The sequence below is a fragment of the Sturnira hondurensis genome, unplaced genomic scaffold (assembly GCF_014824575.4).
Source record: "Sturnira hondurensis isolate 20B ecotype Veracruz unplaced genomic scaffold, ASM1482457v3 Scaffold0022910, whole genome shotgun sequence".
Lineage (NCBI taxonomy): Eukaryota > Metazoa > Chordata > Mammalia > Chiroptera > Phyllostomidae > Sturnira > Sturnira hondurensis.
This window is the reverse complement of record NW_028095541.1, coordinates 13,128,845-13,153,302: the sequence shown is the minus strand read 5'-3', so window position 1 is coordinate 13,153,302 and position 24,458 is coordinate 13,128,845. Positions and strand designations below refer to the sequence as shown.

The 24,458-nt window shown below is 37.8% G+C and overlaps 1 protein-coding gene across 2 annotated transcripts in view; it reads left to right on the top strand.

Moving 5' to 3' along the window:
* Positions 1-24,458, top strand: part of ODAD2 (outer dynein arm docking complex subunit 2) — a 177,998-nt gene that overhangs the window by 128,764 nt on the left and 24,776 nt on the right. The window contains exons 18-19 of one of the 2 annotated variants that reach the window (XM_037037217.1): positions 8,452-8,640; positions 9,920-10,141. In XM_037037217.1, coding sequence (XP_036893112.1) covers positions 8,452-8,640; positions 9,920-10,141 — 411 coding nt within the window. The remainder of the gene's footprint in view (positions 1-8,451; positions 8,641-9,919; positions 10,142-24,458) is intronic. The other variant, XM_037037218.1, reaches the window with a different exon arrangement.

Genomic DNA, 24,458 nt, shown 5'->3' with positions numbered 1-24,458 from the left:
ACAGGTGAATTTTACCACACATTTAAAGAAAAGCTAACATCTCTCCTTCTCAAATTATTCCAAAAAATTCAAGAGGAGGGAAGGCTTCCAACCTTATTATATAAAGCCAGCATTATTCTAATTCCAAAAACCACATAAAGACACTACAAAGAGAAAAAAATTGTATGCCAATGTAACTAATAACCATAGATGCTAAAAATTTTCAGGGAAATATTAGCAAATTTATTTCAGCAATACATCAAAAAGACAGTGATCAAGTGGGATTTATTTCAGGGATGCAAACTTGGTACAATATTTGCAAACCAATAAACGTGATACACCACATAAGCAAATGAAGGATAAAAACCACATGATAATATCAATAGATATATAAAAAAAGCTTTTGATAAAATCCAGCACCCATTTGTGGTCAAAACTCAGCAAAGTGGGAACGGAAGGAACACACCCCATTGTAATAAAGGCCACATATGACAAACCCACAGTTAATATCATAATCAGTGGACAAAAACTACCAGTTTATTCCAGTTAAAATTGGGAACAAGACAGGGATGTCTGCTTTCACCACTCTTATTTAACATAGTACTGGAAGTTCTAGCCACAGCAATCAGACAAAAAGAAGAAATAAAAGGCATCCAAATTGGAAAGAAAGAAGTAAAACTATCATTACTTGTAGATGAAATGATACTGTATATAGAGAACCCTAAAGATTCCACAAAGAAACTACTGGAACTGATAAATGACTTCTGTAAAGTAGCAGAATACAAACCTAACATCCAGAAATTAGTTGCATTTGTATACACCAATAATGAATTACCAGAGAGTAAAATTAAGAAAATAGGCCTGGCTGGTGTAGCTCAGTGGACTGAGCGCGGGCCTGCGAACCACACAATCGCGGTTCAATTCCCAGTCAGGCCACATGCCTGGGTTGCAGGCCAGTTCCTGGCAGGGAACTCATGAGAGGCAACCATACATTGATATTTCTCTCCTTCTCTCTTTCCCTTCCTCTCTAAAAGACAAATAAATAAAATCTTTATAAAAAAGAAAAAGAAAATAGTGCCATTCACAATTGCTTCAAAAGGAATAAAATACCTAGGAATAAATTTAACCAAGAATGTAAAAGACCTGTACTTGGAAAATTATAAGACACTTAAGAAAGAAACTGAAGATACAAATAAGGAGAAGCATTACTGTGTTTATGAAACACCGTGTTCATGGAACACAGGAAAAATTAGCATCATTAAAAAGGCCATTCTACCCAAAGCAATCTACAGATTCAAGGCAATTCCGATCAAAATACCAATGGTGTATTTCACAGAAGTAGAAGAAATATTCTAAAAATTTACATGGAACCACAGAAGACCCTAAATAGCAAAAGCAATCTTCAGGAAGAAGAATGAAGTTGGAGGACTCATGCTCTGTAATATCAAATGATACTTTAAGGCCATAATAATCAAAACAGCTTGGTACTGGGATAAAAAAAGACATATATATAAATGGAACAGAATAGAGACAAGAAATAAATCCATACCTTTATAGTCATTTAATACTTGGCAAAGTATACAAAAACATACAATGGAATAAAGATAGTTTATTCACTAAATTTTGTTGGGAAAATTGGACAGATGCATGCAAAAATATGAAATTAGACATCCTTCTTATTCCACACACAAGAATAAACTAAAAATTGACTAAAGACTTAAATTGTGCATCCCCTGCTGGGAACTGGCCTGCAACCCAGGCATGTGCCCTGACTGGGAATCGAACCGCAATCCTTTGTTAGACTCAAAACCATAAAAATCTTAGAAGTAAACATGGTCAGTAAAATCCCAAATATTTCCTATAGCTATATATTTTTTCTGATAACAGCTCCCTAGGCAAGGGGAACGAAGGAATATATAAATGGGACATCAAACTAAAAACGCCTTTGCACAGCAAAGGAAACCATCAACCAAGTGAAATGACAACCCACTGAATGGGAGGACATATTCACTGATACATCTCAAATATCCAAAAGTTTAAAGAACTTATAAAGCTAACATCAAAAAACTCCCCAAATAATCCAATTAAAATAAATGGGCAATGGACCTGAGTAGTCACTTCTCCGAAGAGTATATACAAATGACCAATAGACAAAAAGTTGCTCAATGTTACTAATCATCAGAGAAATGTAAATTAACACTACAAAAGGATATCATCTCACCCATGTCAGAATGGCTATCATCAGTAAATTAAACAAAAGTGTTGGCAAGGATGTAGAAAAAAGGGAACACTCATACACTGTTGGTGGGAATGCAGACTGTGCAGCCACTGTGGAAAGCAGTGTGGAGTTACCTGAAAAATTAAAATGCAACTGCCTTATGACCCAAGGATACCATTTCTGGGAATTTATCCAAAGAAACCCAGAACACTAATTTAAAAGAATCTATGTAGCTCTATGTTCATTGCAGCATTATTTATGATAGCCAAGATTTGGAAGAACCTCAAGTGTCTATGAGTAGATGAGTGGATACAACAGCCCTGGTATATTTACAGAATGCAATACTAGTCAGCCATAAAAAAGAAGAAACTTTTACCCTTTGCCACAGAATGGATAGACCTGGTGAGCACTATACTAAATGAAATAAGCCAGTCAGAGAAAGATAAATACCAAATGATTTCACTCATATGTGGAATCTGATGAGCAAACTGAACTAACAAGTGAAACAGAGACACACTCAGAGAAAGAAGTGGCTGACAGCTCTTGGGGTGGGGGTGGGAGGACAGAGCAAAAGAACTCACAGGCAGAAGGACTGTGCAATGATTGTGTTGGGGGACAGGGTGTGGTGGGTGGAGGTGGAAGAGGGTTGAGGGGGATAAATGGAAATGGAAAATACAATAAAAATTGAGCTCTTAAAAACATAAAAACAGACTCACAGATACAGAGAACAAACTGATAATTGTCAGAGCAGAGGGGATTGGGGGTGTTGGTGGAAAGGTGAAGGATATAAGAAGTACAAATTGGTAGTTACAAAACAGTACAGGTATATAAAAGTATAGGATGAGAAATATAGCCAATAATATTGTAAATTCTGTACGGTACCAGGCAGGTACTTGAAATATCAGGGGAATCAATTTGTAAAAGTAAATGATTGTCTAACTTTTATGCCATATACCTGAAATGAAGACAAAGTAATATTGAATGTCATCTGTAATTTAATCTTTTTAAACTATGCCACCATCTTTTTAAAATTCCTCTAGTTTTTCTTGAAAAAAAAATCGTTCTGAAATTTTTTAATTAAGAAATTAGATTATTGACATATATAACCTCTCTCAGAAAAATTGATCTTTTGTGTGATACTTTTGAAGTTCCCTGATATTCTAAGAGGCGTTGTTTTTGCTTTTGAATTTACCCCTTCATCACCCTCATTTAGCCAAGTGTGTTGTTAGGATTCACATAATTGTGATGTCGTAGAGTGGCTTTGGGATCAGGCACATCTGGATTCAAATATTCTGCCACTTATCATTTTTCTTTTTACATATTCATTTTTATAAGTTTTTCCTTATGGAACTATTACCTGTACAGAACTACCAATACTTACTATCTCAAAGGATAATTTGGATTAAATTATGTTGGATATTTGACTAAAGATTAATAAGTTCATATTTATATTTTTTGATTTGATTGCATACTAATACATAAAGTATAATAAGGTGACAATGTAGAAAACATTTGAAGGTATAATAATTTTATATTACATAAAAGCCTTATTATAGAATTTCAGAAAATGGCAGTTAAATAATTTTATTAATATAACAGAATTTGGAAGTATGTCCCATCAAAAGTATATTTATATTTGACATTGAGAGCAAGGTCAACAATATTGCTGACATCATTTCCCAGAGCAATTGGGAGAGGCAACGAGTTGTGGGAAAAGATGCTTTGCCGTTACACTTGGGGAGAACCTGACTTTGTCCCTCCTTCACCATTTACTAGAAGTTTAGTTTGTTTTGCTATGTTCTCAGTGACAGTTTCCTCTTATATTTGTGAAATTACATGTAATCAAGGTCAGTGAGTGTTAATTGAGCATATAGACTTGCTGCCAGAAAATGGCATAGGCATTGGGCGTACAACAGTGAATAACAGAGAGTTTTTGCACTTTGAAACTCACAGTTCAAGACAAAGGCAAAGAAGCAAGCCACTATGCACAGAGTGGTGAGTGCTATTATAATATGGAAGAAACAGGTAGGAGCAGCTTAACTCAGACTCGAGGTTCAGGAAAGGCTCCCTAAAGAAATTGGTACGTTAGGTAGTAGCTGAGGATGTGTAGGAATTCCCAAGCTAATAGGAAAGTAGACACAAAGGGCAGGAGACATGTACGAGCAGCTCATTTGAGGACATGAAACTTGAAGGACTAATGTATAAGCAGTGCTCCCAATACTGGCTGAAGTTCAGACTGACCGGCGGTTTTTAGAAATAAAAATGTTTTTTGTAGGCCCCACCCCAGACTTAATGAATCACATTTTCAAAGAATGACTGTCAGGATTTTGATTATTATCTCCCATGGAGAGCACTGGCATAGGGTTGGTGTGTGCTCGGGGGTTGAAGAAGGGGGTTCAAGGCAGGGAAAGTGACAGGGAAATTGACAGGGAGGCCCAGGGCACACCATGAAGGGCTTGGAAACCAAGTGTGGGTTTGGGTTTTATCTAGGGGCAGGGACAGTGATGGAAGGGTTTGAGGGGTGTGGGATGAGATTATCAGATTTATGATGTATAACAATCACTAAGTTTGCTAAAACATGACCCCTGTGTCCCTAAGGGCTACAATCCAGCTTATGAGGTCCAACATCTTTGAACCTCAGTTTTAAAAGTCTGTAATGGAAATAATATCTACTTAAAATGGTTATTTTGAGGCTTATACAAAATAAGTTTATACAAACTGCCTGATATGTTAATTTCTTTTTTAAAAAAAGATTTTATTTATTTAGCTTTAGAGGGGAAGGGAAGGAGAGAGGGAGAGAAATATCAATATATGGTTGCCTTTTGTGCGTCCCCTGCTGGGAACTGGCCTGCAACCCAGGCATGTGCTCTCACTGGGAATTGAACCACAATCCTTTGGTTCACAGGCCCACCCTCAATCCACTGAGCTACACCAGCCAGGGAAAAAAAAAAAAGTTAATTTCTATAATTTGGGAAATAATTAGCGGACATCACACAGCCACCATCATACATCAGGGGAGGGCATTTCTGTCCAACCATCTGTTTTCAGATTCCTCTGCCAATGTTGTTTCTCCTGCCCACACCCAGAACACTGGGGCAGTGCCCACTTCCTCCTCATCCCTTGCTCTTTCACATTCTTGACTTCAGCTACAGATGACTTCCAAGTCTACACATGCATCCTTGGGGTTCTTTCCTGAACTGAAAACCCATATATCCACCTCGGATGTCTCCATTTAAATGCCTGTGGGCACTTCATCCAAATTATGTGTTCTAACACCAAATACCACCCTTCCCCACTCCAAAAAACAAAACAAACCCCTGCCTTTCCAACCTGAGCACCACGAGGTCAAGCCACAAACGTGGGAACCATCACTGAATCACTTGTCTTTTTCTTCTTTAATCAGTCCTCACAAATCCACACCCTTCTCTCTAGGCCTAGACCATCACCCCCATCCTAGACTACCCCACCTCTTATCTGAGCCAGTGAAATATCCTCTGAGTTCCCAGCACCGCTCTTTGCACCACCTTCAATCCTGCAATACTGAGAGAGCTTCCAAAAAGCAAAATTGATAAAATCCCCTCCCCACCTCATACCCCTCCACACTTAAACTTTTTTACTGACTTTCAAATGCCTTAAAGGCAACTCCAAACTCTGTACCAAGGCTAATAAGGCACATCAAAATATCACCTCTGAAGTCTCATTTCCCCCATTCCCTCTTTCCTATTTTATGCTCTTTAATCATTGTGAACTAGAAAAAAAGCACTTTCTCTCACCCTGAGATCCATATTTCACCATGATTCCTCTACCCAGAATCCCCCTTGGGTGTCAGGCCTTAGCTTACAAATGTCCTCTTGGTCCTCTTGGGATCAGTCCTTGAATCTTCACACCAGTCGAGATTGCCTTGTTGGATATATTTGCAGTATCTTTACCTCTTCCCTCTTAGGGCTCTTCATTATACTTGTAATTTCTTAACACCCATGTTCCCCACAGATTGTAAGCAACATGATGGCAAAAGGCAACACAGAGTCAATCCATGTTATTCAAAGATTGAATTGCTCAGGAATGAACCTAATTGCTAAAATTTTTTGTAACTAATAATCTGTTCAGGAATTCACCTACTTGCAAAATTTTTTACATGGACATTTTATTTTTTTATTTATAAAAATATTTTATTGCCCTGGCTGGTGTAGCTCAGTGGTTTGAGCACGGGCCTGCGAACCACACGATTGCGGTTCGATTCCCAGTCAGGGCACATGCCTGGGTTGTAGGCCAGTTCCCAGCAGGGGACTCATGAGAAGCAACCATGCATTGATATTTTTCTCCTTCTCTCCTTCCCTTCCCCTCTAAAGATGAATAAATAAAATCTTTAAAAATTTTATTGTTTATGCTATTACAGATGTCCTGAATTTTCCCTCTTTACCCCCTTTCACCCAGCTCATCCCCCCCATTTTTATAGTCAAGCCCTATACTGTTGTCCATGTCCATGGGTCCTTCGTATATGTTCTTTCACTAATCCTGTTACCTCCTTTCAGTCAGTCCCCTCCTCCACCTCTCCTCTTACAGCTGTCAGTCTGTTCCATGATTCCATGCCTCTGGTTCTGTTTTGCTCATCAGCGTATTTTGTTCATTGAGATCCTATGGCATTTGTCTTTCACAGAATGGCTTTTTTCACTTAGCATAATAGTCCCCAGTTTAATCCATGCTGTTGCAAAAGGTAGGAATTCCTTCTTTCTTTCTGTTGTGTAGTATTCCATTGTGTAAATGTACCATAGTTTTTCGATCCACTCATTTACTGATGGGTAATTAGGTTGCTTCCAACACTTGGCTATTGTAAATTGTGCTGCTATGAACATGAGGGTGCATAAAGTCTTTTGAATTGGTGTTTCAGGATTCTTTGGGTATATTTCCAGCAGTGGAATCACTGGGTCAAAAGGCATTGAGGAAGATAGAAATAAATGGAAGGATATACCATGTTCATGAATTGGAAGGATTAATATCATTAAAATGTCCATAATACCCAAAACAATCTATAAATTCAATACAATTCCTATTAAAATACCAATGGCATATTTTATAGATTTAGAATAAATATTTAAAAAATTTACATGGAATCAAAAAAGACCCCAAATAGCTTCAGCAATTTTGAGAAAGAAGAACAAAGTAGGAGGGATCCCAATACCTAATATCAAACTATACTACAAGACCACTATAATCAAAACAGTCTGGTATTAGCATAAGAACAAACACAGAGATCAATGGAACAGGATGGAGAGCCCTGAAATAAACCCATGTCTTTATGGTCAATTGATATTTAACAAAGGAAGGAAAAGCATACAATGGGATAAAGACAGTCTCTTTAATAAATTACGTTGGGAGAATTGGACTAGTACTTGCAAAAAAAAAAAAAAAATGAAACTAGACTACTGGCTTACACCATACACTAGAGTAAGACAAAATCTTTTGTAACTCCAAAATCAGTACTCACATCATTTTCTTCCTTATTCATGGTCATGCACAGAACGGTGAAAACTTTTGAGTTGCTCAATAGGCATGTTCTCAGCTAAGGTTAAACAAAATGACATTCTGCCTTCTTGTTTCAGCTTTTATACTGTTAAGTGTCCATTTGCAGTCTACTTAGTGCCACATTTTCCACATTTTTGTGTGTTTTTCTAATGATTTTACTGTTTAAAATGGCCCACGAAGATAATGTTTTCTAGTATTCCTAAGCACAAGAAGTTTGTAACAAGCCTTATGGAGAAAATACATGTGTTAGATAAACTTCATTGAGGCATATGTTATAGTGTGTTATGCATGAGTTCAATGTCAAAGAACTGACAATATGAGAAATAAGATGCTTTTAAACAGAAAAACAGAGGCTCCCAGGAACCTAATGCTGTACTTCCCCTAGGAGCAATGGTTCAGTATTCACTAATTTCACTCTGTGATGAATTTATAGAACATATCTACTGAAAATAATAACATTCCTCTGTATTTTGTTAACCTTTACATTTCCAGTAGTTAGCACACTGACTCATAATAGTTGTTCAGTAAATGTTCTTTGAAACTGAATTGTGTTTATGTATGTCTATATACACACATACTTTATACATAAAAACATAGCAATTATGGATAATATAGAAATAAATTAAACTGAATTTTTAATGGCACATACTTCACAGATTCATCATTACTTTATTTTTTTAAATGTTAAATATTAGTTTACTATTAATATCTTTATTTTTGTTGTTGTCTAGGATGCTGGAGAAATGGTTCGCTCCTTTGTTGGTGGTTTGGAACTTGTTGTCAATCTCCTGAAATCAGATAATAAAGAAGTTTTGGCAAGTGTATGTGCTGCTATTACCAATATAGCAAAAGATCAAGAAAATTTAGCTATTATTACAGATCATGGAGTTGTTCCTTTATTGTCCAAACTTGCAAATACAGTAAGTAATATGTCTTTTTATTTTAAATGCAAATTATGAGATATCATGGTGTAGAGGCAAAAACAATATATTTAAGGTCAAACACCTGGGTTTAAGTTTAATATCAATCACTTATGAAGTATGAGATTTTGGTGAATTCATTTAATTTTTCTGAGACTAATAAATGTTAAAGTATGTTTTAAACTGTACAGTGTTAATATGCAAGTACCTTGTCAAATAGAGGTTGTTTTTACTGGCAAGTGAACTGGTGACAAATATGTTATTGTAGAAGTGTTAACTATCATTTTCACATCATTATCATTATCCTTAAGATAATTGTTCATGGCAACTTTAGAAATTAAATGTTCCTTCCCCACTGGCAAGCTTGGATCAATGGCATTCTTGAGCTAGGGGACTTTGGCAGTCACTGTACTGCTTATCCAGAGTTGTGTCAGATGTAATAAGTAGCCTTGGGAGATAATGACTTCACCATGACCAGAGGTATTTGAGCGTAACTTGGACTACCACTTAGCAGAGAAGTCATAGACCAGAAATTCAATCATGGTAAGTATGTTTGGTGTAGAAGGGCCAGTCTACTACTCAGTTCCTAAGAATATCTGCCAGGTCCAGTTAGGGACGCCAAGTTGTTGCCTAAATTAAGAGAGCAGTACAATTAATAAACAGAAAACTGTATCCTTTTTCAGTTATATTATACCTGTACAATTAATAACATGCAGAAAGAAGGATATAGTGTCATAAAGAATACAGAAAGGAAAATGGCAGGCTCAAAACATATCACTGTTTGCTGCACTGTCTTCTCCCTCTTGGGGATCAAGGGGTATTACTGATGCAGTGGTATTCCTAGGATGAGAAAGTAGAATTCACCTATTTGCCCCAGTTAAGTGAAATGCTCCCTTAAGAATACCCTGTATTCGCTAATTATATTTATTACTAAACCATGTGCAGACCTATAATTTTGTCTGGTGAGTGTATTTACTGAAAAGGAAATTGAACCTTGAGTAAATAATAATAATACTAGCCAAATAACTAATGCCAGGCCCCTGATCACCTTGGAGTTCACTGACAATGTTCCGTTCATAAAATGAGAAATCAGGATTGAAACTTTGTCCGTTGGTGACCCACCAAAATACTAGTTCCCTACAAGACAACACCTGAGTAGCCAGCCAGTCCTTCTCTCTTGACTCATTGGCATCTTAGTGGATAATAAGCATCTAGTGCATGAATATGATCTCACAGGATCATTGTAACACATATACCATCATTCATTTCCTTTACGAAGAATAATGATAAACTCAGGCGTCATCTGGCAGAGGCCATTTCATGCTGCTGTATGTGGGGCAGAAATAGAGTGGCCTTCGGTGAAAACAAAGCAGTGGCTCCATTGGTGCGCTACCTGAAATCAAATGACATCAACGTGCATCGAGCAACGGCTCAAGCCTTGTACCAGCTCTCAGAAGATGTCGATAACTGCATCACCATACACGAGAATGGCGCAGTCAAGGTACAGTTGGCCGGCTTTGTGGTTCTGTAGGCAAATGTAGGCTGGAAGGAACTTAAGTAACGTTAAAGTTTTACTGGAGGGGGTATTTGAACACACAAAACTGCCTCCTGGTTGGGTCAGAGATGCAGGTGGCCTGTGTGTTATCATGGATTATGCTGTGCAGATCCTTGGGTGGAGAGAATTTTTCTAAATAAAAGACTAAAAAATGTACTCAGCAAAATAAGTAATCATTCTGTGATTTGAATTTGATTACAGAACATTTACAGTATAGGAACAATCAATAGTATTTATAATTTTACTTAATATATTATTTATTTAGAACTTAAATAATGAAACAAATATTCACCAACTGAACTGCAAAGGAACTGACTGAAAGAACCACTAATCTTCAGTTTGATGGCCTTGAACATAATGGGAAAGTACCAATTCAAAGACACATTTTTTCAAAAGTATATATGTGTGTCAAATTTTCTTTGCCTTTAAGCGATATAAAGGTAGGAGAGTTTCTGCACACAGACTGTAATGTATCCGTGCATTATGTAGAAACTGCCTTAGAGCTTCTGAATGGAATATTTTGATAACAATAAGTATAAAAATACTTAAGAGTACAGGAACAGCCTACCTATAGTAGGAAAAATTGATTAAAAGTGTTGGTTTTTTTCTACATCTTATTTCCTTGTATAGTACAATTTTACTGTATATTACCCCATTTGGTGCCTATGACAATGCATTTACATTTTGAAATGCATGACCACAGTGGGCTTGATCTTTTAAACAAGAGTTAATAAAATCTGCAGTTAATCATATCTAGTCAAACTTATACATGCTGAATATGAACTATCTTAGGAGGAATAAGACTCTTAGAATGAAAACTGATAATTTTTAAAGCAATTATTTTCATTTATCTTTCAAATCTATTACAGTTTAATATAATGTTAGTTTTTCTGAAATTAAACTAAATTTACATATAAATGTATCAACCTTTCCATTATAAGTATGTTATTACAGCTTGTAAGTTAAGTTAAATTAGTTTCTTGAGGCAAAAAGCTGGCATAAAAGCACCTTTTAAACTAAGCACTAATTTTTTGAAGTAAATTATAAAAAAAGTATATTGGAATGCTAACTCCAAGCTGCTAATGAATGATAAAAATGCTATCATACTTCATACTAATTTAAAATTAGTATATACATTCAATTCTTGAACAGGACTTGCACAGCCTAACATATGCCTTAGGTACTCATGTACAGTTAAAAAAATGAAGCTATAAAATTTAATTAGTCTGGTAAAATATCTGACATATAACGTATGCTCAGACAATTGCCAGTAACTTTAAGGAAAGAATATCTAGACTACTCAGAAAAATTTTAAAACGTCATAAGCTTTGCATTTGCCATTCCACTGACATATTATGTGCCAGGTGTACATGCAACTCTCAATTATTTCTTCCAACACAAGTCGACAGAGAATCCAAATCATTTATGAATTGTATTCTGCTGTGAAAAGTGTTGGAACTGTGTTCACCCACCCACACAGCTTATATGTATTGGGAAAAGAGGACAATCAGAACAGTTCAGGTGAGGGGACAGGAAGGAGAAAAGCAAAGGAAGAGTCGGTTGTGGTCTAGGCCTTTTCCCAGGTCGTTTTCTGGTGCATTGAGGCCCTCTCTGTCTTGTCTGTTTGCATTCCTAACCACCTGCTATTTCTACTGGAGGGTAACTGTAAAGATAGGACTTTTTAAAAAAAGTTACTTTGTAGAGGCGAGTCTTACCTGGGCTCTCCCTCTTGGGGCCATGGAGAAAACATTCTCTGATTTTCTTTAAAAAGGAAAAAAAAAGCGTCATTATGGGTTTACGTAGAAAAACTGGGGTTTGATAGTTGCTTGGATCTGGAGAATAAAGAAAAGGGTTGAGTCAAAATGACTCCAGGGTTTGGGCTAGATGAGGATAGAGATTTCTTAGCCAAGATAATGCAATAAAATCATTGGCGCAGTAGGATGGTTAAAATACCTGCAGTGAATGTGTCACAATGTGTCACTGCTAACATTTCTGACACGAAATGCGTATAAACTTCATCCACTATTTTGGCAAACCATGGCTGCTTTTATTCCTACTTTCTGTGGAACCTTTCTAGTCAAATGCATGTAGTGTTATTTCTCAGGTCTGCAAACATTCCTGCTGCAGCTGCTGAGGAGCAATGTTGACAGACTCTTTGACAATTACCAGAGTCATCTTGTCACCCTGTTCATAAATAATTTATTCCAGAGTTAGCTTCCTCCGTCATTCAGCTTCCTCAGCAGCCGTGGATGATGTCATGCAGTGTGTCTGTCCCATGCCGACTTATGTTTATTCAATACTAACAGTGACGGAACAGGATTGAGGGCCTGGAACACACTGAGTTCAGTTTCTCATGTTCAGTTTAAATGGTCAGTTTGAATTTTCAGCCAGACAGTGCTGTCCACTAGGAATGTAATGTAAGCTACATGAGTAATACTAAATTTTCTAGTAGCCAAAATTTAAGAAAAGATCAAAGAAACAGGTGGAATTCATTTTAGTAATATAGTTTAGTTAACCCAATATATCCAAAATGTTATTTCAACATATAATCAATATAAAAAAGACTAAATTTTTCTGTGCAAAGTACGTATTCAAAAAGTGTGTTTTACAATACATCACAATTTGGACCAGCCACATTTCAGGTTGTCACCAGTAGCCAGTGGATTTCTAAGTGCACAGCACAAGTCGAGACAAGAGAGAGGAGAGATTTCAGGAAGGACCAGGGAAGAGGAATTAAGCCATGATGAGGGCAGATGAGATGTTTTTAGCACAGAGTTTAGAGAAGCCTGGGAAATCTCTACGTTTTTCACTCACAGAACATATGAAATAGGAAGAAGAGCTATTAAAGTAAACCTAGGAAGCTACTAGGTTGACCAGGTGTCCCAGAAGCCAAAGGAAGAGTGTGTTTCCAAAAGATTTGTGTTCAAACACTACTAAGCAGTCAACAGGATTTCCTGACTTGCTTATGTTGAAAAAGAATCCTGCGTTCGAGCCTTGGTGGGTAAGAATCCTTTCTATATGAACTAATAAACCTCCGGCTGTACTAAGTACAATGTGACAGAANGAACATATGAAATAGGAAGAAGAGCTATTAAAGTAAACCTAGGAAGCTACTAGGTTGACCAGGTGTCCCAGAAGCCAAAGGAAGAGTGTGTTTCCAAAAGATTTGTGTTCAAACACTACTAAGCAGTCAACAGGATTTCCTGACTTGCTTATGTTGAAAAAGAATCCTGTGTTCGAGCCTTGGTGGGTAAGAATCCTTTCTATATGAACTAATAAACCTCTGGCTGTACTAAGTACAATGTGACAGAAATAATTCAATCCTTATGCCCTTCCTGATTGCACAGAGACCTCCTGAAAAGTATCAGCACAGGGTCTTGTATCATCAGAAAACCTTATGAACGTGGATGCAGAGCTGTTAGTAACTCTGCTGAAAATATGAGAAATCTAGGAAATGTATCAAAGTTATTTACAAATTATAACAAAACTGTAACATAGGAAAGTAAGTGAAAGAAGTTGCAGGAAAAACTGAGCAAGACAAGCCATGTCCTCAGACAGAAAAAAAGATCAAGTAGAAAGGTGATGAGCACCTATAGAAGGCATTAAGCTTCCTTCCTAGTGGTGACATTGGATTTTTTTTTTTTTGCAAATGTCTATACCAGGCAAGCAAAAACTACATTATGGCCTATCACATTGCGGAGAGCAGGGAATTTAAGAAGTTGCAGAAAGTGTAACCAGAAGAGGATCCAGCAGTGGGAGAATGAGGGAGAGCACATCCATTGGGCGGAACTGAAAGGTGGTCCTGGCTGCCTCTCAGACTCAGCCTGTGGAGAGGGGTTGCAGAGAACCAGGAAGATGGCTCCGTAGTTTTTTGTAGCCTGGGACAGGAAAAAAAATATTATTAGAGCTTTTGGGTCAAGAAAATAGATTTTAGAGACTGAGATCACCCAGGATTTCAGTGTCTATATGTAGTTTACATATTTAATGTTTGATTGAATTATATTTTCTATTCACTGAAACTCTTACTGTGCCTTTGTGGTTTTGTGTACTTTCCTCACATCTCACATATTTCCTTGTGTGCTGGGAACTGTCCACTTGGTGGGAATTAAATGACTTAGTAGGATTATTACGTATCAGTGACTATATAATGATTCCATATATAGAGTTTCTGGTTGACTTTTTTCTTATTCACATTTTTTCTTTAAAGTGAGAAAGTAATTTATGACTACTTAAGGGTTCCAATAAGTTTGATTCCAGTTCATCATGTTGAACTTAATATCAGTATATATACTAAATGTTTTTCTTATTTCTTTTCTATTTTGAGCATAAAAACATAATAGCTTTATTAAGGTATAATTGACATATATGTGCACATATTTATGATGTAAAATGTGAAAAGTTTTGACACACACACACACATCCAGTAAACCCTCTTCTTGCCCCCTCTGTCCTGGGGCAACCACTGGTCTGCTGTCTGTCAGCGTAGGTTAGTTTGCATTTTCTAGAATCGAACTCAAATGGGATCATATAGTGCGTACCTCTTTTTTGTTTGGCTTCTTTCACTCAGCTTAATTATTTTCATGTTCATCCACAATTTTACACATGTCAGTGGTCCACCCTTTCATTGCCGAGCAGCATTCCGTCCCAGTGTGTTTATCCTTTCAGTGATGATGGACATTTGAGTTATTTCCAATTTGAGGTTTTTACAAATAGAGCTGTTACGAGCCTTCGTATACAAGTCCTGATGTGAACATATGCTTTCACTCCTCCTGGATAAACACCTAGGAGTGAGTGGCTGGGCCATCGGTAGGTATATGTTTCACTTTCTAAGAAACTGACAAACTGTTTTCCAAAGCACCTGTGCTATTTTAATACATTCCCGCCAGCTGTGCATGGAAGCATCCTCACCAGCACTTGATGTGTTCATTCTTTGTTGTTTTAGACATTCTAATAAGTGTGTAATGAAATTTCATGATTTCAATGTCAGTTTTCCTAATGACTAATGATGTATAACATCTTTTCATGTGCTTATATGTCCACTGTGTAACACCTTAAGTAAAGTGTCCAAAGTTTTTTGACCACTTTTCAATTGGGTTAGTTGATACTGAGAGTAGAAAACTTAAGGATTTTCATGTTTAAATGGTGGTTTGGAATAATAACAGGAAATACATAAGGACTTAGAATTTTAGTGTTCACATGTTCCGATCCCAAATCAGGAATTTTAGCAATTTGTATAGACAGTTTATAAGGGTATAAAATTAAATTGCATTTATAAATTTAACATATATTTACTATACATTTACTAAATATATGTTAAATGTATAAATTGCATTCATGCATTTAACATATATTTACTAAGTCAATTTTGTATAAAATATTAAAACTACATCCAATTTGACTAGCTAATAAAGGCAGTCATGGAAGGACTATCTCAGTAATGTCTGATTCCTTTCTCTAAGTGTTTGTTAAATGCACTGCTTACGCAGCACTCCCCACACTTCCCATAGGAGTGACTCACATGGGAATCATGGTAAGATTCAGAATCCGAGCCCCTAGTTCTGGTGTCAGGCCTGAGATTCTGCATTTCCCAAAAGCACCAAGGTGCTGCTGCTGCCTTTGGTCTGGGGCCATACTTTGACTATTAGCAGGTGCTTAGCCCTTGGGGAGGCTAAGAGCAAGGAAAGACTCCAGAACACTTGCCTCAGGCCACAGGCAGCTCTGTCCCCTTTACAAACATTACCTCTTTTTCTGCTAATAGGAAAAAGGTATAGGAAACACTGTTCTAGAAGACATACAGCATATTCTTTGATATCCTTTCAAAGGCAATAAAATTAATTGCATTGCCAGGAGTCTCAGATCTTATATTCCTATTTTCAAAACTTACAGCTTTGAAGATAGTATTTTAAATAGACATTTGTCACTGTGCATGCTGGCTCTGCTTCAGTACAATGAATTCACCTTGCTTCTGCTAAGTTACCACCACCCCACTCCCAGCAAAAATACACTTCCTTCCCCATCTTGAAAGCTAAAGAGGAGTAAAGATGAAAAAGAAAGTTGTGTATAAGTGTAGCAAAAGAACTAGATAATAATGAACATAAAATCTTTTTCATTTATTCGACCTCCTATGTGCAAGATACTGTTCTAAAAGCACATTTACACACAGTTTTTCTTTTAATATTTTCCATTATCCAGTGAGATCGGTATTATTATCTCCATTTTACAGATAAAGAAATTGAATTTCATGAAGTTCAAGTAACTTGTCCTAAATCACCCAAGTTATATGGAAAGGACCCAAGAAATAGGATTCTGGGGTCTATTCTCTTAACTCCCATTGCCAGGTAAACCAGAAGGTCCCCGAGGCACAGGTGGGGCATGGCTGTGGGCATGGGTGTTTAAGGCTGTGTGTAAAAAGACTCAGCCTGTTAAAATACTACATCAGGAGGCCAAGCAGCCATTTGGGAAGGCAGAAAGAGAATGGGACTTGGCGGAGAACATGCCTATTTTATGGCAGAATAGCCCCTGTCCTTGCTGTACTAGCCTTCCCATCCTCTTGGGAAAATATGTCCCAAATTCTCTATTTCTCTCCATTTCCATGATTTTTCCAGACTCTCTTACTGCCATTGAAGCTTTTTCATAGTCTTAACTTATGCCCATTAAACATTACTAGTAAGAGGTTAAGCCAAATGATTTAAGAAAATTGTTTTTATTTTTATCTTTAGATAGACAGTATTAATAAGGGTAGCTACATTTTCCAAAGGTAGGTTAAGAAGCTTGTTATAGGTAAGTGGAAAAGGTTAACATTAAATCCAAAGCTCATGTATTCAGGTTTTTTAGTATGCACATAGCATAAAATATCACTAATATTTACTAAATTAACTAATATTAACCTCTATATATCATTACCTTTCCTGATGGCCTCAGCATACATCTTCTGTTTGCAAAGCCTTCTCTCTTCTTGCTTAGTTTAGATGCACCTGTTCCAAGATGCTTTCTCAGACTTATTGGGTTAAATAAGTAACTTCTTATTCCTCAGTTACTCTTCATTCAACACTTTTTGTTTCCTTCATAGTATTCACTACACTTGGTAATTATTTCATCCATTTACTTGTTTTTGACCAAGCCCTTCTTATAGTATCTGTGAGGGTTATGAGACTCTTGGTCCTACTCTCTCCTGGATGCTGAGTGATGAATAGAAGGGCAGGTCCTACCTGTGTGGAGAATTCATGTGCCATGTACTTACTCTGTTCCTCTATTTTCACCAAACAGTTGTAGTCACCCATTAAATGAATAGTAAATATTAAAATAGTAGGCTGAGTTGTAAGAGCTGTCAGTGCTTTCTTACACTAATAAATAGCTAATGTAAATATCTGTGTGTTTTTTAAATATATTTTCTTGATTCTACTATTATAATTGTCCCATTTCCTTCCTTTATTCCCCTGTGCACTGCACCCCCTGCCTCACCCGCATGCCCCGCCCCCCACTTAGTTCATGTCCATGGGTCATACATATAAATTCTTTGGCTTCTCTACTTTCTATAATATTCTTAACTTCCCACTGTTTATTTTATACCAAATATGCTTCTTATTCCTTGTAACTTTTCCCACATTCTCCCCCCTCTGCCTTCCCACTGAAAACCCTCCTTGTGATCTCCATTTTGGTGATTCTTTTCCTGTTCTAGTATGCTTAGTTTATTTTTGTTTTGTTTTGTTTTATAGGTTCAGTTGTGGATACTTATGAATTTGTTGTATTTTACTGTTCATATTTTTATCTTCTTTTTCTTAGATAAGTCCCTTTAATATTTCATATAAGGGCTTGGTGATGATGACCTCTTTTAACTGAACCTTATCTCAGAAGCACTTTATCTGCCTTTCCATTCTAAAGGGTAGCTTTACTAGAATCTTGGATGTAGGTATTTGCCTTTCATGACTTGGAATACTTCTTTGAAGCCCCTTCTTTCCTGTAAGGTTTCTTTTGAGAAATCAGCTGATAGTCTTATGAGAACTCGTTTGTAGGTAACCATTTCCCTTTTTCTTGCTGCTTTTAAGATTCTTCTCTTATCTTTCATCTTGAGTAATATAATGATGATGTGTCTTGGTGTGTGCCTCTTGGGTTCAACTCCTTTAGGACTGTCTGAGTTTCCTGGACTTCCTGGAAGTCTATTTCCTTTGCCAGGTTGGGTTCTCCTTCATTATTATTTCAAGTAAGTTTTCAATTTATTACTCTTCCTCTTCACCTTCTGGCAACCCTATGATTTGAATGTTGGAATGCTTAAAGTTGTTCTGGAGGTTCCTAAGCCTCTCCTCATTTTTTTTTTTTGAATTCTTGCTGCTTTATTCTGTTCTGGTTGAATGTTTATTTTTTCCTTCTGTTCCAAACCATTGATTTAAGACCTGGTTTCCTTCCCTTCGCTATTGGTTCCCTGTACATTTTTTTTTTATTTCACTTTTCATAGCCTTCACTTTTTCCTCTATTTTGTGACCATATTCAACCAGGGTCTGAGCATCCTGATTACCAGTATTTTGAACTGTGCATCTGATAGGTTGGCTATCTCTTCATCTCCTAGTTCTATTTTTGGAGCTTTGATCTGTTCTTGGCATTTGGGCCATATTTTCTTTGTCTCGTGCAGCTGTTATATTACAAGGGGCAGAGCCTTAGGTGTTTGCCAGGTTGGGGCAACCCTCTTTACTGTATCATGGTGCTGTCCATGGGGGAGGGGTCTGAGAGGGAACAATGCTGCTTACTCTGTTCTTGGCCGGCTTTCAATCACTTTCCCCAATACCCACAAGCAAATTGGGCCATTGTGGTGCTGTTTCCCAGGGAAGGGTGGGTTTGTGTACATTCTAGAACACTGTGGGACTCTCCAACAAACTCTCCTGTTGATTGTGAGTTTCTCCCATTGCCGCAACACACACAGGTTTTTTCAATCAGAGGTTTTGAGGCTTTTATTTCCCCATGCTGGAACCCTGGGTTGTGCGTTCTGTCTTGCTCCCCAGTTGTTCCTCCCAGTTTATCTGCACATGCCTACTCCACCAGATGCTGCCTCACCCGGTCTACCAGCTGCTGCCTTGCCACACATTTCCTCTCCACCCTGGCTGCCCATCTCTGTTCCTCCTACTGGTCTGTATCAATGTTTCTTGTTTAACTCCTTGCTTGTTAAGACTTCCACGTAGTTTGATTTTCTGGCAGTTCTGGTTGTTTTTCATTTTTAAATTTGTTGTTATCCTTCTTTTGGTTGTGCAAGGAGGCAAAGTGCATCTACTTATGCCTCCATCTTGGCTAGAAATCCTTTCTCATGTTTTTTAAGTGTATGGTTAGATTGTTTATTTGAGATTTTTCTTGTTTCATCATCTAGGCCTGTAATGCTATGAATTTCCTTCTTAGGACTGCTTTTGCTGTGTCCCATAGATATTTTTGGTTGTTGTGTTATCATTTCCATTGGTATCAAGATATCTTTTGATTTTTTCCTTAATTTCATTTTTAATCCATTTATTGTTTAGTAACATGTTAATTAGCCTCCATGAGTTTGCCTGTTTTCATTGTTTTTCTTGTAATTGAGTTCTAGTTTCATATTGTGGTCAGAGAAGATGCTTGATAAAATTTTGATCTTCTTAAATTTATTGAGACTTGTTTTGTGTCCAACCATGTGATTTGTCCTAGAAAATATTCCATGTGCACTTGAAAAGAATGTGTTTTCTGCTGCTTTGGAATAAAATTCTGAAGATATTATTTAAATTCACCAGATCTAGTCTGTCATTTAAGACTGCTTTTTCCTCATTTCTGAAAGATCTATCCATTGATAACAAGTCAATGAGGTGTTAAAATCCTCAACTATGACCATATTACTGTTGATCTCAGCCTTTATTTTTATCAGTTTTCTTTACATATTTAGGTGTGATTGATCACTTTATCATTTTGTAGTGTCTTCTTTGTCTTTTATAATAACCTTTGTATTAAATCCTATTTTGTGTGATGTAACTCTTAACAACTCAGTTTTTTATTCATTTCCATTAACACGAAATATTTTTTCCATCTCTTTACTTTTACCTGTGTGTGTTTTGTTGTGAGGTGGGTCTCTTCTAGGCAGCATATATATATGATTCTTCTTTTCTCATCCATTTAGCAATCCTATGTATTTTGATTGGAACTTTTAAGTTACTTACATTTAATTGATATGGGTGGTATTTATTGCCATTTTATTCTTTATATTTTTGTTGCTTACTTTCTTTCTTGTCCTTGAAGAAGACCCTTTACTACTTCTTGTAATACTAGTTTGGTGTCACTGAACTCTTTTGAATTTTTCTTATCTGGAAAGCTCTTTATTTATTCCTCAACTTTAAATAGTAGCCTTGCTGGGTAGAGCAGTCTTGGATTTAGGTCCTTTTTTTTCATCACTTTGAATATTTTGTCTATCCTGGCTGGAACTGTTTCTGTTCAGACATCAGCTGACAGTCTTATGAGAGCTCCTTTGTAATTAATTAACTGTCCTCCTCTTGCTACTTTTCAGATTCTCTCTTTATCATTTAAATGATAATTTATCTTGTTGTGGGCCTCTTTGGGTTCATCTTGTTTGGGACTCTCCGTGTTCCACAGACTTGTGTGTCTTTTTCCTTCACCAGAAAAGGGAAATTTTCAGTTATTTTTACTCAAATATGCCCTCAGTTTCTTTTGGAAACTCTATCATGCAAATATTGTTATGATCTGTGTTGTCCCAAAGGCCCCTTAAACTATCCTCATTTTAAAAAAATTCTTCTTTCTTTTTGCTGCTCTGATTGGCTGTTTGTTGCTACCTTGTCTTCCAAATCACTGATTCAACCCTGTGCTTCATCTAATTTACTGTTTATTCCTTCTAGTATACTTTTCATTTCAGACATTGTATTCTTTATTTCTGACTGGTTCTTTTCTGCGATCTCTATATCCCTTGCCATGCTGTTGAAGTTCTCACTAACTTCATTAAGTATTGTTGTCACCATTGTTTTGAAATCTATATCTGGTCGATTGCTAGGCTTCATTACATTTAGTTCTTTATCTTCAGATTTCTCTGAGTCTTTAATTTGGGCATGTTTTTTGTCTCCCATTTTGTCTGCCTCTCTGTGTTTGTTTCTGTGTGTGAGGCTGATCTGCTATGTCTCCCAGTCTTGATGTGGTGGACTTATGTAGTAGGTGTCCTGTTGGACCCAGTGGCACAGTCTCCTTAGTCACCTGACTGGGTAATTGAGGAATGTTTCTTGTGTGGGTTATGTGAACCCTCACATTGGATTTAAGTCTTAATCGCTGTTGGCCTGTCTGTGCATGTGATCATTGTGGTTGACTCTCAGGCTACTGACTGTGAGGATCAACCTTGAGCACAGTATGAGAGCTGTTTTGGGGTGGGTGCTAGCCTAATGAGGTGGAATTTGCCTCAGCAGATTCTGGTGCCTGTGGAGAGCTTCCTTTGAATGTACCATGTGAAGCTTAATGGATCCTGTTCTGATGTTTTCTGAAGCTGACTACTGTGTGTGTTGGTTCTGAGGCCTCTTGGGTGGTACTCTAGTGCAGGTCAATGTCAGACTATGCCTGTGACCGACACTGAGCAATGTATTTAGAGCTACAGAGTGATCTACAGTTTGTGACTGCCTCTTCTGGTCCTAGCTGTGGAATAGACCAAGCTGTGTAACAAGGCTGGCTTCCATTAGCACCAAGTCTCAGGGTAGGTCAGCAAAAGACCCAAAGCTTCTGGAGATTGGCTCACCTGCCTCCACCTGCTGGCTGCCTGTTAGACTCAGTCACTGAAAGAACTTCTGGCAATACTAGAATCACATGAGGTAGATTCTCAGTGAGTCACTAGGAAGGGTGAGTAGTGTTTACCAAATCGACACATACTCAAAATTGGTACCAATGCTGGATCTGAGGCCACTCAGCAATAGTTCCAGAGTGCACCAAGACTTGATGCCACTTGCTGGGTTCCCACAGACTTTTGTGGTGGGGCGGGTTGTTGGAGTCATCAGTGGGAGACCATCAGAGATTCCCAGGCCCCCAAAAGCCAAGATTTGGCCATGTGTAGGGAGTGCTCTGCACAACTTGGGCATGCTAGGGAAAAGTGGCTCTGTCTTTCATGAGTATAACTCAGTATGTCCTGGATTCTTCCTGGACCTTCTGGAAAGTTTAAGCTAGGTAGGGCAGGATTCTGGGGAGTCGAGAGTTGGTATTATTGGATCTTCCATGAGAGGGTGTCACTGGTTGGACTCATGGGCAAGTGAAAGGAATTATTCCCCACCCCTGAGCCCCACAACTCAGTCACTCCCTGATTTGGCCTACAGCTCTACACCCCAGACCCAGGTAACTGATTCCTTCACAGAGTGTGAGCTCTTCAGGGCCTAGGTGACAGGGAGTCTGGAGGGTGAAGCTATTGTTTTCCCCCAGGCTGATGCCATATGGAGGGGAGTGCTTGACTCCAAAAAGATAGTGTCTACAGTTTGGGAAAGGGACTTAGCACAGGAACTCTGGTGGCTGTCCTTTAGCTCTCTCCCCAGAGTCATGTAACCCAGTCTCTCCTCACACAACCTTGTTCCACTCCTGGGTGCTTTCTCTCCACTGGAGCCCGTGTGAGTGGCCATCAATGTGATTTTTATGTGTTGGTATTTTAAGAGGGTGCCTGATTTTTTTGCAGACACCCATCTCTCTCTGGTAGACAGAATCTCTGCTGGTTTTCACAGAGAGATGTGGGTTCCTTTTCTTGGGTCTAGTGCTCTGGGCTTGGGACAGGTTTGGAGTTGAGACCCCAACCTCCTCAGGAGGAACCTTGGTAGCTGAGATGTCCCTCTAGATTCTCAGGTGCCACATGTGGGTATGCAGCTAGACCTTTTACTGCCTCCCCCTGCCTCCACCTTTCCTATAGCATTAATGTGACTTCTGTAAATCCTTGGTTATAAGACTTCCTTTTATCTAATCTTCAGTTGGTTATTCAGGTTGATTGCTGTATATTTTAGCTGCAATTCCAGTTTGGTCCTGGAAGGAAGTGAGTGTAACTTTTACCTACTCGGCAGCCATCTTGTATCCTCCATACAACTAAAGAACTCGTTCATACCTCAAGCTTTGTGAGTTAAATGGATGTAAATTATAAAATGTGAGAGGTAATTATTTATGGTTTTATTGGAAATATTCCAGACCTAGTTATTGCCAAGTACTGATGTGGATTTAGTGTTCTGAAATTTAAACAGGGACCCTTGGCTCCTTTTTGGTCAAATGCTTTGTGAGTAAATGTGGTGTATTATTATAATGTCTAACTAAGTTTAAGAAAAGACACCCCTTCACCATTTTAAATCTGTGCAAAGCCGTCTTCATTTTATGCACATATAAACCTGTGACATATTCATATGTTGGTTTAGGGATTTTAAACTCGAAAAATTACAGATTCTCACTTTTGTATCTGTCACTGCTGGCTCCAAACTTCAAATTGAAACCACAGGATATATTTGGCACTCATACCAAATTAATTCTTTTCCTTTGCATTGAATAGGCTGCTACCCAATGATTAAGTGTTCAACTACATGGCCAGTAGCATCAGCACAATGATGATATATCCAAGTCACTGTCAACTCTGTGAAGGCTGTTTAAAATCAAAACCCCGTCTGTCATGTTGCATTCAAAAAGGTCATAGCATCAAGTGAACACCCTAATCTTTTATTTTTGTTTAGCTCAGAGGAAACTGATGAAAGGTGGTGACAAAAAGTCATTGTCATCTGAGTTGTGAAGTGACTTACCAGGTATAATAAGCCTACCTTCTGGAGTTGGGTGAAACCAGACAGCACGACCTGGATGTTTGCTGCCGAGTGTCATAATTTTTGAAATTGTTACTTACCTATTCTAATAAGTTTTCTATAGAATCATTGCCAGATAAGAAAACATTTTAGGGTTGAGCAGTAATGGAGTCTGTGAAGGTTAGATTTGGGTCTGGAGCTTTTCTTAATCATGTTACCAACACTAGGCACATCAGGCTACATCACAGCTCTTCTGATAGCACATGAAGAAAATGACACGCCTGGGGAGTTTATCTTGCCTAAACTGTGCAATCTACGATTCCTTACCTTTAAATAAGTTTGGATATCAAAGTGTTCAATTGGCATAAGATGCCATTGGCCCATGTTAAAGCATCTTTTGGTCTCAGAAAAAAAGGCACTTTTTTTGCCAAGCTGTAGGTCTATTGGCGCTGTTCTGCAGTAGCTATGCCCTACAGCCTTTTTGGTGATAAATGATCTGTTTCAAATAAGTAAAATGGCAGCCAACT